The 14,530-nt window shown below is 41.7% G+C and overlaps 1 protein-coding gene across 1 annotated transcript in view; it reads right to left on the reverse strand.

Annotated features, from left to right (window-relative positions):
• The window catches only part of cavin2 (caveolae associated protein 2), a 41,780-nt gene extending 27,452 nt beyond the window's left edge, over positions 1-14,328 (reverse strand). Inside the window, exon 1 of the mRNA XM_003217425.4 lies at positions 13,592-14,328. Within this exon, the coding sequence (XP_003217473.2) occupies positions 13,592-14,098 (507 nt within the window). The 5' untranslated portion in view covers positions 14,099-14,328. The remainder of the gene's footprint in view (positions 1-13,591) is intronic.
• Between the last annotated feature and the right edge of the window lie 202 nt (positions 14,329-14,530).

Genomic DNA, 14,530 nt, shown 5'->3' on the forward strand with positions numbered 1-14,530 from the left:
CACTGTTAGCCCCAGCTTCTGCCAATCTAGCAATTTGAAAACATGCAAATGTGAGTATATCAATAGGTACCGCTCAGGTGGGAAGGTAACAGCGCTCCATGTAGTGATGCCGACCACATGACCTTGGAGGTGTCTGCGGACAACGTTGGTTTTTCCGCTTAGAAATGGAGATGAGCACCAACCCCCAGAGATGGACACGACTAGACTTAATGTCAGGGGAAAACCTTTATCTTTATATAGCATCCCGAGCTGCTAAGGAATCAGCAAGACAGCCTTTTCTCCTGACAAAAATGGCTTTCACTATATAACCCCAACTCTGTTTCAATACAACAATCCAAATACACCTTATATCAGCATAACATATCATGCAAATTCACAATACGGCTCCCATTTTGTCAGGGGATATGTTCAGAGATTTCACATGGATGTGTAAAACTGTAGATAATAGTTACCCTATTATTTTCAATGAGATGAATGACAGAGATAGTGAAAAGAGAATATAGCTTGGACTGAAGATCCTAAATGAATAAGTGAAACAATGCATAAGTGAAACCACATATAAGAGGGAGTTGCACAGTGTTTAGCTCCTATTTTGATCCTAGCAGAGGCCCCAGGACTCCGGCTGTTCTCCACATGCTCGAATTCTAGAAGAAAACAAATATACTTGTCTCTGTCACTTTCCTGATCTGGAAAATGTGCCTCCATGTGATTATATTCTAGCCTGAACAACAATGAATGGGTCTTGTGTGTGGGCACTGATGTAGAAAATGGAACATCATCCGCCAGGCAGGAGGAGGACACACACAATACAAACATTTCTTTCAGTGCTCGTGCTTTTGATAACGTTGGATGGATTGGCAGCCAAATAAGTCTGCAAATAAGGAGACGGGGAAATGGAATCTTCTAATAGATTCTTGATAAAATCATGATATATCTGGGAATAGTGAATCTGAATGCTTTACTCATTTTTTTCGCTATACTACAGTGTATACTCCACTGAATTTTCATCATCAACAACTTTATGGCAAAAAATACATATCTCTTTTTACAGAGACAAGCCAATACAAAACAGCAATAGGCTTTTCATGAATTTATCAGGTGATGTTAGACAAAGCTATTCTTTTCTCAGAATAAACTCGATACTTCAGACCTATTAAAAAGAGATTTCAAAACTTACTGGGCCATAATGATTGTAGAGAAAATATATGGGAAGTATTTCAAGCCCTTTTTATCATTAGATAAATGTAATAGTAACTAACACAATATCTGCTGGGATTGACCGTCCCTCGATATATAGGAAAGGGGAGTTATCTGATCACTGAAAAAAAGCATTGTACAAAATTAGTAATAAAAACGGTAATGAATATACACCAGGAAAAAAATTCAATACATTAACCATTAACCAGCAATAGAGAAAAATTGAGGATATGGTCTTTTCACACTGCATAATTATAGTGCTATGATTCCATTTTATTTTATGATTTGGTGGTTTGAATCCAGGGATGCGGGGATATGAGAGAAGCCTCCCACAGGATGGTAAAACATCCAGTTGTCCCTGGGCAATGTCCTTGCAGACAGCCAATTCTCTCACACCAGAAGCGACTTGCAGTTTTACACACAAAAAATAACTGCCAAGTCCTGGGACTTGTAGTTTAGGGTTTGTTTGTTTTTTTTACTGAAAATCATACATATCCTGCCCTAGACTACAAATCCCAGGAGTCGATAGGATAGAACCAAAAAAATTAAAGTGAAATCATAGTACTATATTCATGTAGTGTAAAAATGCCCCAGGACTTTCAACTCTTATTGAAAGATCAGCTTTATTGGACTCCTTTTTCTACTGCCTCTTGGAAGGCAAGTCATTCCATCAGGTGAATAACCAGCTCATTTGGATAAGAACAACTATTTAACTTTAAAAAATTCTTTCCTCTTCCTTGCTCAACATTCTTCCCTCTTGAATCGTGTCTTTTAAACTGTGGGAGGGACTAACCTGCTTTATTTATTGCATTAAAGTTACCCTGGTAACATTTTGGTTGAAGGTAAGATTAAAAATAAGATAACACACTTTTAAAGAACAGGGTAGTGAAAATGTTCAATAATATCATGAACATTGGTGTAGTTACAAGGAAGACAGACATGTAAGTGAGTATACTCTGTGCAACTCTTTAATCTAGGTCTTTTGCCCCAGGAGCAACCACAACATCAATAGTCTGAGGATGCATCTACATTTTAAAAAATGAATACAGAATCATGAACGTTGTAGTTGTACAAGGCCTTTAGCCTTCTCTGCCAAAGAGTTATGGTGCCTCACCACAAATTTCATAAAGTTTTCTTGGCCAAGGAATACTCAGCGCCCTTCCAGACAGGACCTATATCCCAGGATCTGGTCCCAGGTTTTCTGCTTTAAACTGGGATATAGGGCCTGTCTGGAAGGGCCCTCAGAGGTGGTTTTGCTGGTTCCTTCCTCTGAAATCTGGTCTACAGCATCTGGTGGTCTCCTATCCCAATACTAACCTGAGCTAATGAAGTCAAGATCTGGTGTTTTTAGGGTATTGCTACTGTGTAAATTGGGTGCTGTCCTGACAGGCCAAATAGAGAAGAGGCCACATACTGTGCAAGAGTACAAAAAAGTTTCTTGTTATGGATTGCAATTGGCAAAACCAAATATAGTGTTCCCTCACTTATCCCGGGGGTTAGGTTCCAGGACCACCCGCAATAAGTAAAAATCTGCGAAGTAGGGACGCTATACAGTAGAGTCTCACTTATCCAACATAAACGGGCCGGCAGAATGTTGGATAAGTGAATATGTTGGATAATAAGGAGAGATTAAGAAAAAGCCTATTAAACATCAAAATAGGTTATGATTTTACAAATTAAGCACCAAAACATCATGTTATACAACAAATTTGACAGAAAAAGTAGTTCATTACACATTAATGCTATGTAGTAATTACTGTATTTATGAATTTAGCACCAAAATATCATGATATATTGAAAACATTGACTACAAAAATGAGTTGGATAATCCAGAACATTGGATAAGTGAGTGTTGGATAAGTGAGACTCTACTGTATTTATTTTAATATTTATACATTATTTTAGTAGTTATACAGTATTTTAAGTCTTTATCAACCAATCGTGTGTTGATAAATCGCCTCCTTCTCCTCCTGTTGTCGCTTGGGCTTCTTTTCTCTCCCTTTGGCTTCTCCTTCCTCCCTTCCTTAGGCTGTAAATTGGATTTTTTTATGATTTATAATGTTCTTTTAGAGTTTTTTGAAAAACCGCAAAACAGCGAATCCGAACACTGTACTTTTGTTGGCTTTGGAAGCCCCTGGCTGTCTGAAATATTTACAGAACTTCCTGTCCTCTCTCCTGTCTAGATCCTAAGATGAGGCCTGTCTCCTGTGTTACACTGCAAATGGCACAACCCTTGTGACAGTCTCTGGAGGACTATTGTCCTTGAGATCTTTGAAGACAGAACATATAAACTAGAGAGCTACCTCTGGAGTGTAGAATTCACTACTTTTTGGAGATAGTTGTGCACATAAACAGGACGGTTGGTCTGGTCTTCAAACATGGAAATGGCTTATGGATATCACCCTGGGGTAAAAATACATAAAGCAGTGGCTCCCAAACTTTGATCTTCCAAATGTTTTGGACTACATCTCCTAGAACTCCTGGCTGGCTAGGGCCAACTTTTGGGAACTACTGATATACAGTGCTAGATGTATATACATCATTGCTTTGTTCATTCAGTAATATTGACTTCTGAGTATGTGGGGATAGGATTGTCACCTTCCTGTGACGTTTCAAGTTATTTAGAGAATGACATGAGCCCTACGCAGGTTCCTACGGCGCAACGGGAACACAGGAGCTACAGGCCTCCTTGAATGGACTGAAACAAAGTTGCTTATCACTTGAAGCAAGATACAACAGAGCTCAGTGTTCGTTCCCATAATTTACTCTTGAGATAACACATACAAAAAAGGCTCTTTTTCTTCCTCTTCCTTCTTATCTTCCTCCTTTTTGGTTGCTTGTTAATTCATTACTTACTTTGTTTCAAATCTTTTCTCTCTTCCCCTGCTACTCTCCAAGACATTTCTCACACAGAGTTTTTTCCCTTGGAAAACAATGATCAGCAAGCTGGGTGTGTCTATTTCCCCTTCAATACTTGGAGGAATGGCTGTTGCTTTAAGAAGCAAAACATCCTTGTGCATTTTAAGCTTGAGAGAGCTCGTGATTGGCATGCATACAAGTATGCACATTTTGCTATATTCATATGAGAGGGTGGAAGCTGTAGCTGCATTTTCTCTTCCTGGATTCACAGCAAAAGTCACGGGAGGTATAGCTAAGGCCAGGAAGGGACCTCTGTTTACTTGTTACATTTCTGTTGTAACTCCAGGTATGCTACATAGCTTTCTGTCCACTCAACTTTGTCCTCAACAACTTTGCAAAGTCAATAGGACTGAGATAGAGAGGGACTTCAAAGCAGATATTGTGAGATTTTCTGCCTTGATATTCTGGGTTATATGGCTGTATGGAAGGGCCCTTAGTCCACTCCGTGAATACAGTGTTTACCTCATCCTACCATAAAAAGGGTAAAACAGTTGACTTATGAGTGCTCGAAGAAGCTTCCCAGGCATTCCTTTCAAATCCTTCCTATTTGCTGCCTATTCCCATCCCTCTCATCTGATGCTTTGGTGGGACAATGCATCTGCATTGATAACATAGCTAGGGGCCCTTCCACACAGTCCTATATCCCAGAATATCAAGGTAGAAAATCCCACAATATCTACTTTGAACTGGGTTATCTCAATCCACACTGCCATATATTCCAGTCCAAAGCAGATAATGTGGGATTTTCTGCCTTGATATTCTGGGATATAAGGCTGTGTGGAAAGGCCCTAGGCTTCTTGCCTTGCTGCTTTTAGAGGAAGCAGAACAAAAGGTAGATAGTTCAAGCACAACTTATGCACATGTGTCACATCACTGTGGTGCATAATTTATCAAAGGAAGGAGTAAGCAGGTGCCAGATAAAGGATTGAATGGGTGTGCATGAGCTGTTGAAGGGATAAGGCTGTGTGCATCTGAGCTAGGACAATGTACTCAAGTGTAGTAGAGGATGAATGTCTAACCACCAATGTGCTAGTCCACTTGTTTACTATATATGGAATCAGAAAGGGCGTCATGTTGTCTTTTACTTCAGATTACAAATTGGGCTGCTGTGAGTTCTCCTGACTGTATGGCCATGTTCCAGAAGCATTATCTCCTAACGTTTCACCCACATCTATGGCAGGCATTTTCAGAGGTTGTGAGGTTTGTTGGAAACTAGGAACATACAGCCCAGAAAACTCACAGTAACCCAGGGATTCCGGCCACGAAAGCCTTTGACAACACAGATTACAAATTGTCTTGGGTTGAACCTGGAAGAACCTTATGCAATGATAAAGGTGCACAATGTGTTCGTGTGAGCTATGGACAGAGAGATGGAGTATCCTACATAGTTGCAGTGCTATGATTCTCCTCTAACTGCCATGGTTCAATCATATAATCTAGTTCAATGTGGATTTTATACAGCTGAATGGAAGGGGCCTTGGTATCTAACCTACTTTGATACATACACATCCTACGTTGGCATCATCTTTCTCCAAATGCTATATTTATCCAGAAGTAACCAGCAATCATTCGGAAGGGTAGGTGTTACAAAATTACAGATCACCACAGCAGTACGTGCGGCAAATGAAGACGTGGTGTCCCATACCCCTTATCTAAAGTCTTAAGAATACTTTTAGTCAAGGAATTTTGGACATAAATACATGAATACCTGAAGCGTGTCTGTCTAGCAAGTAATTCTGATCCTGTATAAAAACCTACGTAATGTTTTCTATCTGAGTAAGGCCTCCATAAACAATTGTCTCAGCAAGATGCTTTTACCGCTGAGGATAACAATTATATACACATGAATGCCATACTGTTTTCTGTGGCACTCTGCCCATAGAAATGTGATTAGAACACAATGTGGGTGTCCTCAGATCACACACAGGCAGGACTCAACTTTCCATTCAGAGTTGCTGTTTGGCCCATACACCAGAATGAGAGAAGTGAGATGAAAAGGCTAATGTACTTTTTGAGATGGTGGGGAGGAAGAAGGATAGGTTGAGCCCAACCATTTGTCTCCATGAAACTCCATTTGTTGAATCTATTGATGTAGATTGGGAAATGAGATGTTGGAACATTGGGCAGATGAAAACCAAAACTTACAGTGCAATCTTATGCTTGAGAGTATGGGCCTTTCACACAGCCATGTAACCCAGAATATTGGCAGATAATCCACAATATCTTCTTTGAACTGGGTTATCTAAATCTACACTGCCATATAATCCAGTTCAATGTGGATTTTATACAGCTGTGTGGAAGAGGCCTGTATGTGCCTTCTGGCTACCTGCTGACCTATGGCCAACCTATCAATTTCATAGGGTTTGCTTAGGAATGGCAAGGAATACTCAGGCTGGATCTACACTGCCTTATATCCCAGGATCTCATCCCAGATTATTAACTGGATTATGTGAATCTGCATTTCCAGATAATCTGGGATAAGAAGGTAATCAGGGATCAGATCCTGGGATATAGGGCACTGTAGATTCAGCAACAGTGGTGTTTTTGCCAGTTCCTTCCTTTGGAGTTTAGTCTACAACACCTGAAATTCATCTGTGGCCTCCTATCCAAGTACCAACCTGCTTAGCTTCAACATTCAGATGAGATCTTGTGCTTTTAGGATACTGAGGGCCCTTCCAGACAGGCCCTATATCCCAGGAACTGATCCTAGGTTTTCTGTTTATCCCAGATTATCTGGTACTGCAGACTCATATAGGTAGGTAAAGGTTTTCCCCTGACATTAAGTCTAGTCGAGTCCGACTCTGAGGGTTGGTGCTCATCTCCACTTCTAAGCTGAAAAGCCAGTGTTGTCTGTAGACACCTCCAAGGTCATGTGGCCGGCATGACTGCATGGGATGCTGTTACCTTCCCGCCGGAGCGGTACCTATTGATCTACTCACATTTTCATGCTTTTAACTGCTAGGTTGGCAGAAGCTGGGGCTAACAATGGGAGCTCATCCCACTCCCAGGATCCGAACCACCGACCATTCGGTCAGCAAGTTCAGCAGCTCAGTGGTTTAACCCACTGCGCCACTGGGAACTCCACAGACTCATATAATATAGTTTAAAGCAGAAAACTCTGGGATCAGATCATGGGTTATAGGGCTGTCTGGAAGGGCTCTTACATGGAATTCAGTCTTACTATCTGCAATTTTTTGAGGAAGCCACAAGTACTTGGGGTTTTTGTGGTGGTTTTATTCAATGGATAAAAACAAATATCATTTTATTTGGCTTTCTCTGAATCTGTAACTGTAACAAAGAATTCATTGGTCTGCAATGGTATTATTACCCTATAAAGAAACTTCCTAGTGAGTGTTGTAGCAGAATCTGGGCTCTTCGGGTCAAAGTCCTGGGACTTTTTTTTTTACTAGCAGGGACTATGGGCCCTTCCAGACAGCCATATAACCCAGAATATAAAGGCAGAAAATCCCACGATACTGTACCTGCTTTGCACACTGCCATATATTCTAGTTCAGAGCAGATAATGTGGGATTTTATTCAGCTGTGTGGAAGAGGCCTATGTCTCCCACCCTTGTTTGCTCTAATACTTACTGGGGAATCCCTTGTCACTACTCATCCCGTGATTCCATAGAATTGAGCCATGATAGTTAAAGTAGTGTCAAACTGCATTGATTCTACAATGTAGAACAGACATCCCCAAATTGCAACCCTCGAGCTGTTTGGGCCTCCAACTCCCATAATTCCTGACCATTGAACAGGCTGGCTAGGTGTAATGCACCCTAGGATTATGCGACAGATGAAATGCTACTAAAGAGGCAGTTGTTTTGACTCCAGGAGGAAAAAAATTCTTGGGAGGGGAACGGGGCATTAACTTGACTGAACCACTCATCCAGTCTTTCAGTATTGGCTAAACCACAACAAAATATATTTACCAAAATTAAACTACAGACAGATGTCCAGGATACCACACTCTACATCCTGGGAAAGTACACAACAAAGATTGCGGTTTCATCAGCAGACATGGCCAGTTACAGAGTAAAGAGTAAAACTCAGAAAGATCCATATTGTTAAAGCATTTTACAACAACAGTTAAAGAGGAAAAGGAGGGAGGCTAAAATAATTTGCTCAGAATGACAAAGTATCTTAAAGTACAAGGAGTGCTTCTTAGAACAGCCAGGAGCAAAGTGTAAATGTGTTTTAGACCAAAAAAGAAAATGACATCAACTGACAAACAGGAAAGGTTGAAGTTAAACCAGGCCTATTAAACAAACACAGGAATCCTAACAAATTGGGAAGAAAACCCCACTGATTTTTTTTTAAAAGATACACTTCCAAATGAGAAAGCAATCTACAACTGCTTCGGAGTCTGGCCCCTTCCTCAGAGCTGAATAAAATCCCACACTTTCTGCTATGAACTGGGATATATGGCAGTGTGGACACTGTATTTACGGGGTGGACTAAGAGTCCTTCCACACAGCCCTATATCCCAGAATATCATGTCAGAAAATACCACAATATCTTCTTTGAACTGGGTTATCTGAGTCCACACTGCCACATATTCTAGTTCAAAGCAGATAATGTGGGATTTTCTGCCTTGACATTCTGGGATATAGGGCTGTATGGAAGGGCCCTCAAATAACTCAGTTCAAAGCACATATTGTGGGATTTTCTGCCTTGATATTCTGGGTTATAGGGCTGTGTGGAAGGCCCCTCTGATGAACAATATTGTTCTACCTCTCCAAAGAGGACACAAATAAATGAAAACACTTTCCAAAGTGTATCTGCTATACTTTTTAAATTATTTCAATACAAACTGTTTTTCCAAACAGGAAACCATACAAAATGATGACTAAAAACAAACAAAATGTAACACTGCAATTGTTAACATGAAAGATATATTTTTTTAAAAAGTTTACTAAATTAGTTTACTAGTTGATCATTCAGTATTTACAACTGCAGTTCTAAGCAGACTTATTTGGGAGTGAGCATCACTGAACAATGTATAAAACTAGACGGCAAAGAGCTGATGATGTCTTAACTACATGTTGTCTGACTGTAGTATACTAATAAGAGAAGCAATAATTTATTGCAAGGAATCTAGGTAAGATTCAATAGAAAACATGTTCCAAGTCTCTGGGCAGGGCTGGAGCACAATGCCAACAGCTAACGGATCTTCCCCCGCTGCAGAGGACATCAATGTGCCCTCTGTTTATTTAGAGGAATGTTGGAGGTGGAGAGTTTTGATGATTCATAACTATTTCAGTTGGATGAAAACGGCATGAACTAGGCAGTGCTCAGAATTGGGCTTATCAGAACTGAGATTCCTTTCTTCATGTCTTGGCTTGACATTGGAACCTATGTGGCAAAGTTCAAGACTGTGCCTCTGAGCATGTGATGTGTAACCACAGCTCACATCTGGTGTTGCAATGTGTCTTCAAATGTCTGATTTATGGCAGATTTTCTTGGCCAGATTTTTGAGAGGATTAGGATTTATAATATATTACCACATATAAGTGAACCTCATGCATCAGTCAAGGGATGAAATTCCTGATATTGCATTATCCCAGGAAGAAAATTTCTTAAAAAGGGGTCATCGTTGGAATTTCCTTTTAAATATTAGACCCTGGTTCTCAAAATGTATCCAGGATTTCTGGAGTGCTTATGTTTATTCCGCTCCAGTTTGAACAATACAACTTTAAGAAGCATCAGTCAAGGGCAAGTTTGTGAGTCAAATTTATGGATGTTGATATGACCTTCCTAAACTTATACATGAGTAAAGTATATAGAGTACGTGAGTTTCCTGGCCATGTTCCAGAAGCATTCTCTCCTGACGTTTCACGCACATCTATGGTAGGCATCCTTAGAGGTTGTGAGGTATTCGATAGCCCTCAATAACATATATAGAGTAAAGATAGCACTACGTAACATGATTTTTGTTCCTGGGTTATAAATGTCATTTCTTAATTGGTTCTATTATTTAAAAACTTGGAAAAAAGTTATTAAACTGCAAAAACTTTGAGTTGCTGTGAGTTTTCCAGGCAGTATGGCCATGTTCCTCAGCCTTCTCTCCTGATGTTTTACCCACATCTATGGCAGGCACCCTCAGAGGTTGTGAGGTATATTGGAAACAAGGCAAGGGAGGTTTATATATCTGTGGAAGGTCCAGGGTGTGGGAGAAACACCATGAGAGAATGCTTCTGAAACATGGCCATACAGCCTGGAAAACTCACAGCAACCCAGTGATTACGTCCATGAAAGCCTTCAACAACACACTGCAAAAACTTTGTTTTTGCAAGACATCCTGGAGCACATTTTGCTCTAGTTTTTCGATGAATATCTCATTAAGTCTCAAGCAATTCAACATAGCTTGTGGCAGCCACAAAAACAAAGTGTCTGGAGTAAAACAACTCCTACTCCATAATTAAATGGGAAATAACACTTTCAAACAAGGAACAGATTTTTTTCCAAATTTTGTTACATAGTGTAACAATTTTTGGAGACAGGAAAAGAAACAGAGGAGAATTGGTTTTTTCTGAAGTGCGTGTGTATTTGAGGAGAATGGTAGGCATCACAGCCTTCTCATTGTTGTAGTTCCTTTCAAGGAGTCCCAAGCTACGGAGTCCCTAAAGAAGGGGTCCTCAAATTAAGGCCTATGGGCAGACAGACCCTATATTCAAAGATCTGATCCTGGGTTTTCTGTTTATCCTAGAGGCCATCCAAAGAACTACATAACCCAGAATATCAAGGCAGAAGAACCCACAATATCTGCTTTGAACTGACCCTGGGATATAGGGCCTGTTTGGAAGGGCCCTAACTCCATCAGGATGTTGTGCATTTTCCAGGCTGTATGGCATTCTGTCTTGACGTCTCACCCAAATCTATGGTAGGCATCCTCAGATGTGAGCGAAACATCAGGAGAGAATCCTTCTGGAACATGGTCATACAGCCTGGAATATGCACAACAACCCTGTGATTCCAGCCATGAAAGCCTTCATCAGCACAAATAATACCATCCTTTTTCTGCCCTGTTTGGGCCCTTTCACACATCCATGTAACCCAGAATATCAAGGCAGGGAATCCCACAGTATCTGCTTTGAACTGGGTTATCTGAGTCCACACTGTCATATATTCCAGTTCAAAGCAGACAATATGGGATTTTATTCAGCTGTGTGGAAGGGCTCCCAGACTATCTGGCAGTGCAGACTCATATAATCCAGTTTAAAGCAGAAAACCTGGGATCAGATCCTGGGATATAGGGTCTGTCTGGAAGGGACCTAACTAAAAATAACTCCATCCTTTTTCTGCTCTCTTTGGGCCCTTCCACACAGCCATATAACCCAGAATATCAAGGCAGAAAATAACACAATATCTGCTTTGAACTGGGATATCTGAGCCCACGCTGCCATATATTCCAGTCCAAAGCAAATAATGTGGGATTTTATTCAGCTGTGTGGAAGGGCCCTGGGTTATCCAGTCCACACTGCCATATATAATACAGTAGAGTCTCACTTATCCAACATAAACGGGCCGATAGAAGCTTGGATAAGCGAATATGTTGGATAATAAGGAGGAATTAAGGAAAAGCCTATTAAACATCAAATTAGGTTAGGATTTGAAAAATTAAGCGCCAAAACATCATGTTATACAACAAATTTGACAGAAAAAGTAGTTCAATATGCAGTAATGCTATGTAGTAATTACTGTGTTTACGGATTTAGCACCAAAATATCACGATGTATTGAAAACATTGACTACAAAAATGCGTTGGATAATCCAGAACGTTGGATAAGCGAGTGTTGGATAAGTGAGACTCTACTGTATAGCATAATATTAGTATTACAGTAGAGTCTCACTTATCCAACATAAACAGGCTGGCAGAACGTTGGATAAATGAATGTTGGATAATAAGGAGGGATTAAGGAAAAGCCTATTAAACATCAAATTAGGTTATGAGTTTACAAATTAAGCACAAAAACATCATGTTATACAACAAATTTGACAGAAAAAGTAGTTCAATACGCAGTAATGCTATGTAGCAATTGCTGTATTTACGAATTTAGCACCAAAATATCACGATGTTTTAAAAACATTGACTACAAAAATGCATTGGATAATCCAGAACGTTGGATAAGTGAGACTCTATTGTATATTGATACATATACATATAATACATATAATATTGATAATAATATTATAATGGAATACAATATTATACTACTAATAATACAATATAATAATATTAATTATATATGAAATATTAAATGCAATATTACTAATAATATTACCATATAATGATATAGTACAATATAGTAATTTGATGCTTATATTGTGCTATGCTAATAATATATTGTATGTTCATTTGATTTGTAAGCCGCTCTGAGTCCCCTTCGGGGTGAGAAGAACGGGATATAAATGTAGTAAATAAATAAATAAGGAGCCCCGGTGGCGAAGTGCGTTAAAGCGCTGAGCTGCTGAACTTGCAGACCGAAAGGTGCCAGGTTCAAATCCCGGGAGCGGCTTGAGCGCTCGCTGTTAGCTCCAGCTCTTGCCAACCTAGCAGTTCGAAAACATGCAAATGTGAGTAGATCAATAGGTACCGCTCCGGCGGGAAGGTAACGGCGCTCCATGCAGTCATGCGGGCCACATGACATTGGAGGTGTCTACGACAACGCCGGCTCTTTGGCTTAGAAATGGAGGTGAGCACCAACCCCCAGAGTCAGATATGACTGGACTTAAAGTCAGGGGAAACCTTTACCTTTTAAAAAAAATAAATAAAATAAATACATTCCAATTCAAAGCAGATAATGCCAGCATATCAAGGCAGGAAATCCCACAAAACCTGATGTGAACTGGGGGCCCTTTCAAACAGCCCTATATCCCAGAATATAGTGTGAACTCAGATAACCCAGTTCAAAGCAGATATTGTGAGACTTTCTGCCTTGATATTCTGGGATATAGGGCTGTGTGGAAGGGCCCTGAGTTATCTGAGTCCACACTGTCATATATCCCAGTTTAAAGCAGATAATGTGGGGTTTTATTCAGCTGTGTGGATGGGGCCTGAGTTATCTACACACTGTCATATATCCCAGTTCAAAGCAGATAATGTGGGGTTTTATTCAGCTGTGTGGAAGGGGCCTGAGTTATCTAAGTCCACACTGTCCTATATCCCAGTTCAAAGCAGATAATGTGGGGTTTTATTCAGCTGTGTGGAAGGGGCCTGAGTTATCTAAGTCCACACTGCCCTATATCCCAGTTCAAAGCAGATAATGAGGGGTTTTATTCAGCTGTGTGGAAGGGGCCTGAGTTATCTAAGTTCCACACTGTCATATATCCCAGTTCAAAGCAGATAATGTGGGGTTTTATTCAGCTGTGTGGAAGGGGCCTTTGAAACCCCAGTCCCACCCTCCCCACTTCTCCCGCCCTCCCTCCCTCTCTCAGCGACTGCGTCTACACGCCGAACTAGCGCGCGACTGACCTGGAAGATGAGCACCTTGAAGTGGTTTCTGCGGAGGAGCTGCGCGTGGTTGTGCTCGAGGCGCTTGACCTGGGCGCACTGGCGGTCCATGCGCTCGCGCACCTCGCGCGTGTGGGCGCTGACCTTGCGCGACTTCTCCAGCAACTTGGCCACCGTGTTGGAGGTGGAGGTGTGGTGCTTGCACAGCTTGCTCAGGTCGCTCTGGATGCCTTTGACCGAACCTTCCAGATCGATCTGCCGCTGCTCCATCTTGCTCTGCTTCTCCTGCACCGCGTCCAGCATGTTGACCAGCTTGTCCAGCAAGGTCAGCACCGTGATGGCGTTGACTTGTTGCGACGGGTCGCGCGCGCCGGCCTCCCCGGAGCCCGTCGAGGGGAGCAGCTGCTTCAGGCTGGGGCTGCGGCTGCCCGAAGGCACGGGGCTGCTGCTCCTGGCATCGAGGGGCGCCTCGGGGGCGGGCGAGACCCGCGCCCCGCTCTTCTCCACTTGCACCCCGTCTTCTCCCATCGCTCCCGAGACTTCTGTCACTGCTGCGGCGGACGCCAGCTTTGGAAAATGCCCAGTAAAGCCTTGACCCTTCTAGCGTGGGCCCAAGTTGCTCCAAACTGTTGCGCCCAAAGTTCCACTTGCCTTTGGCCCTCCTCCTCCTCTGCCTCTCCCTCTCGCTTTGTCATATTTCACCCATGACTTCATGGGCGAGGGCGGGGAAAAGGAAGGCACACAAGCACACACTTTGAGCCTGTCCCACCACCGGAGCCTGCTATTGGCTTACAAAGTCTGTAAACTGTACAAAACTGGCTGCTGGGCAACGCAAAGGCCTGCTCCCCTCCCAAAGGTTCATTTTTCCTGTGCGGATCTGGTTTTTTCCCCCTCCTCTCGCTCATGGAAAGAATGGCGTGCGTTGATCCTGCATCTGGCTCCAAAGCGAGGAAATGGACG

The sequence above is a fragment of the Anolis carolinensis genome, chromosome 1 (assembly GCF_035594765.1).
Source record: "Anolis carolinensis isolate JA03-04 chromosome 1, rAnoCar3.1.pri, whole genome shotgun sequence".
NCBI classification, from domain to species: Eukaryota; Metazoa; Chordata; class Lepidosauria; order Squamata; family Dactyloidae; genus Anolis; species Anolis carolinensis.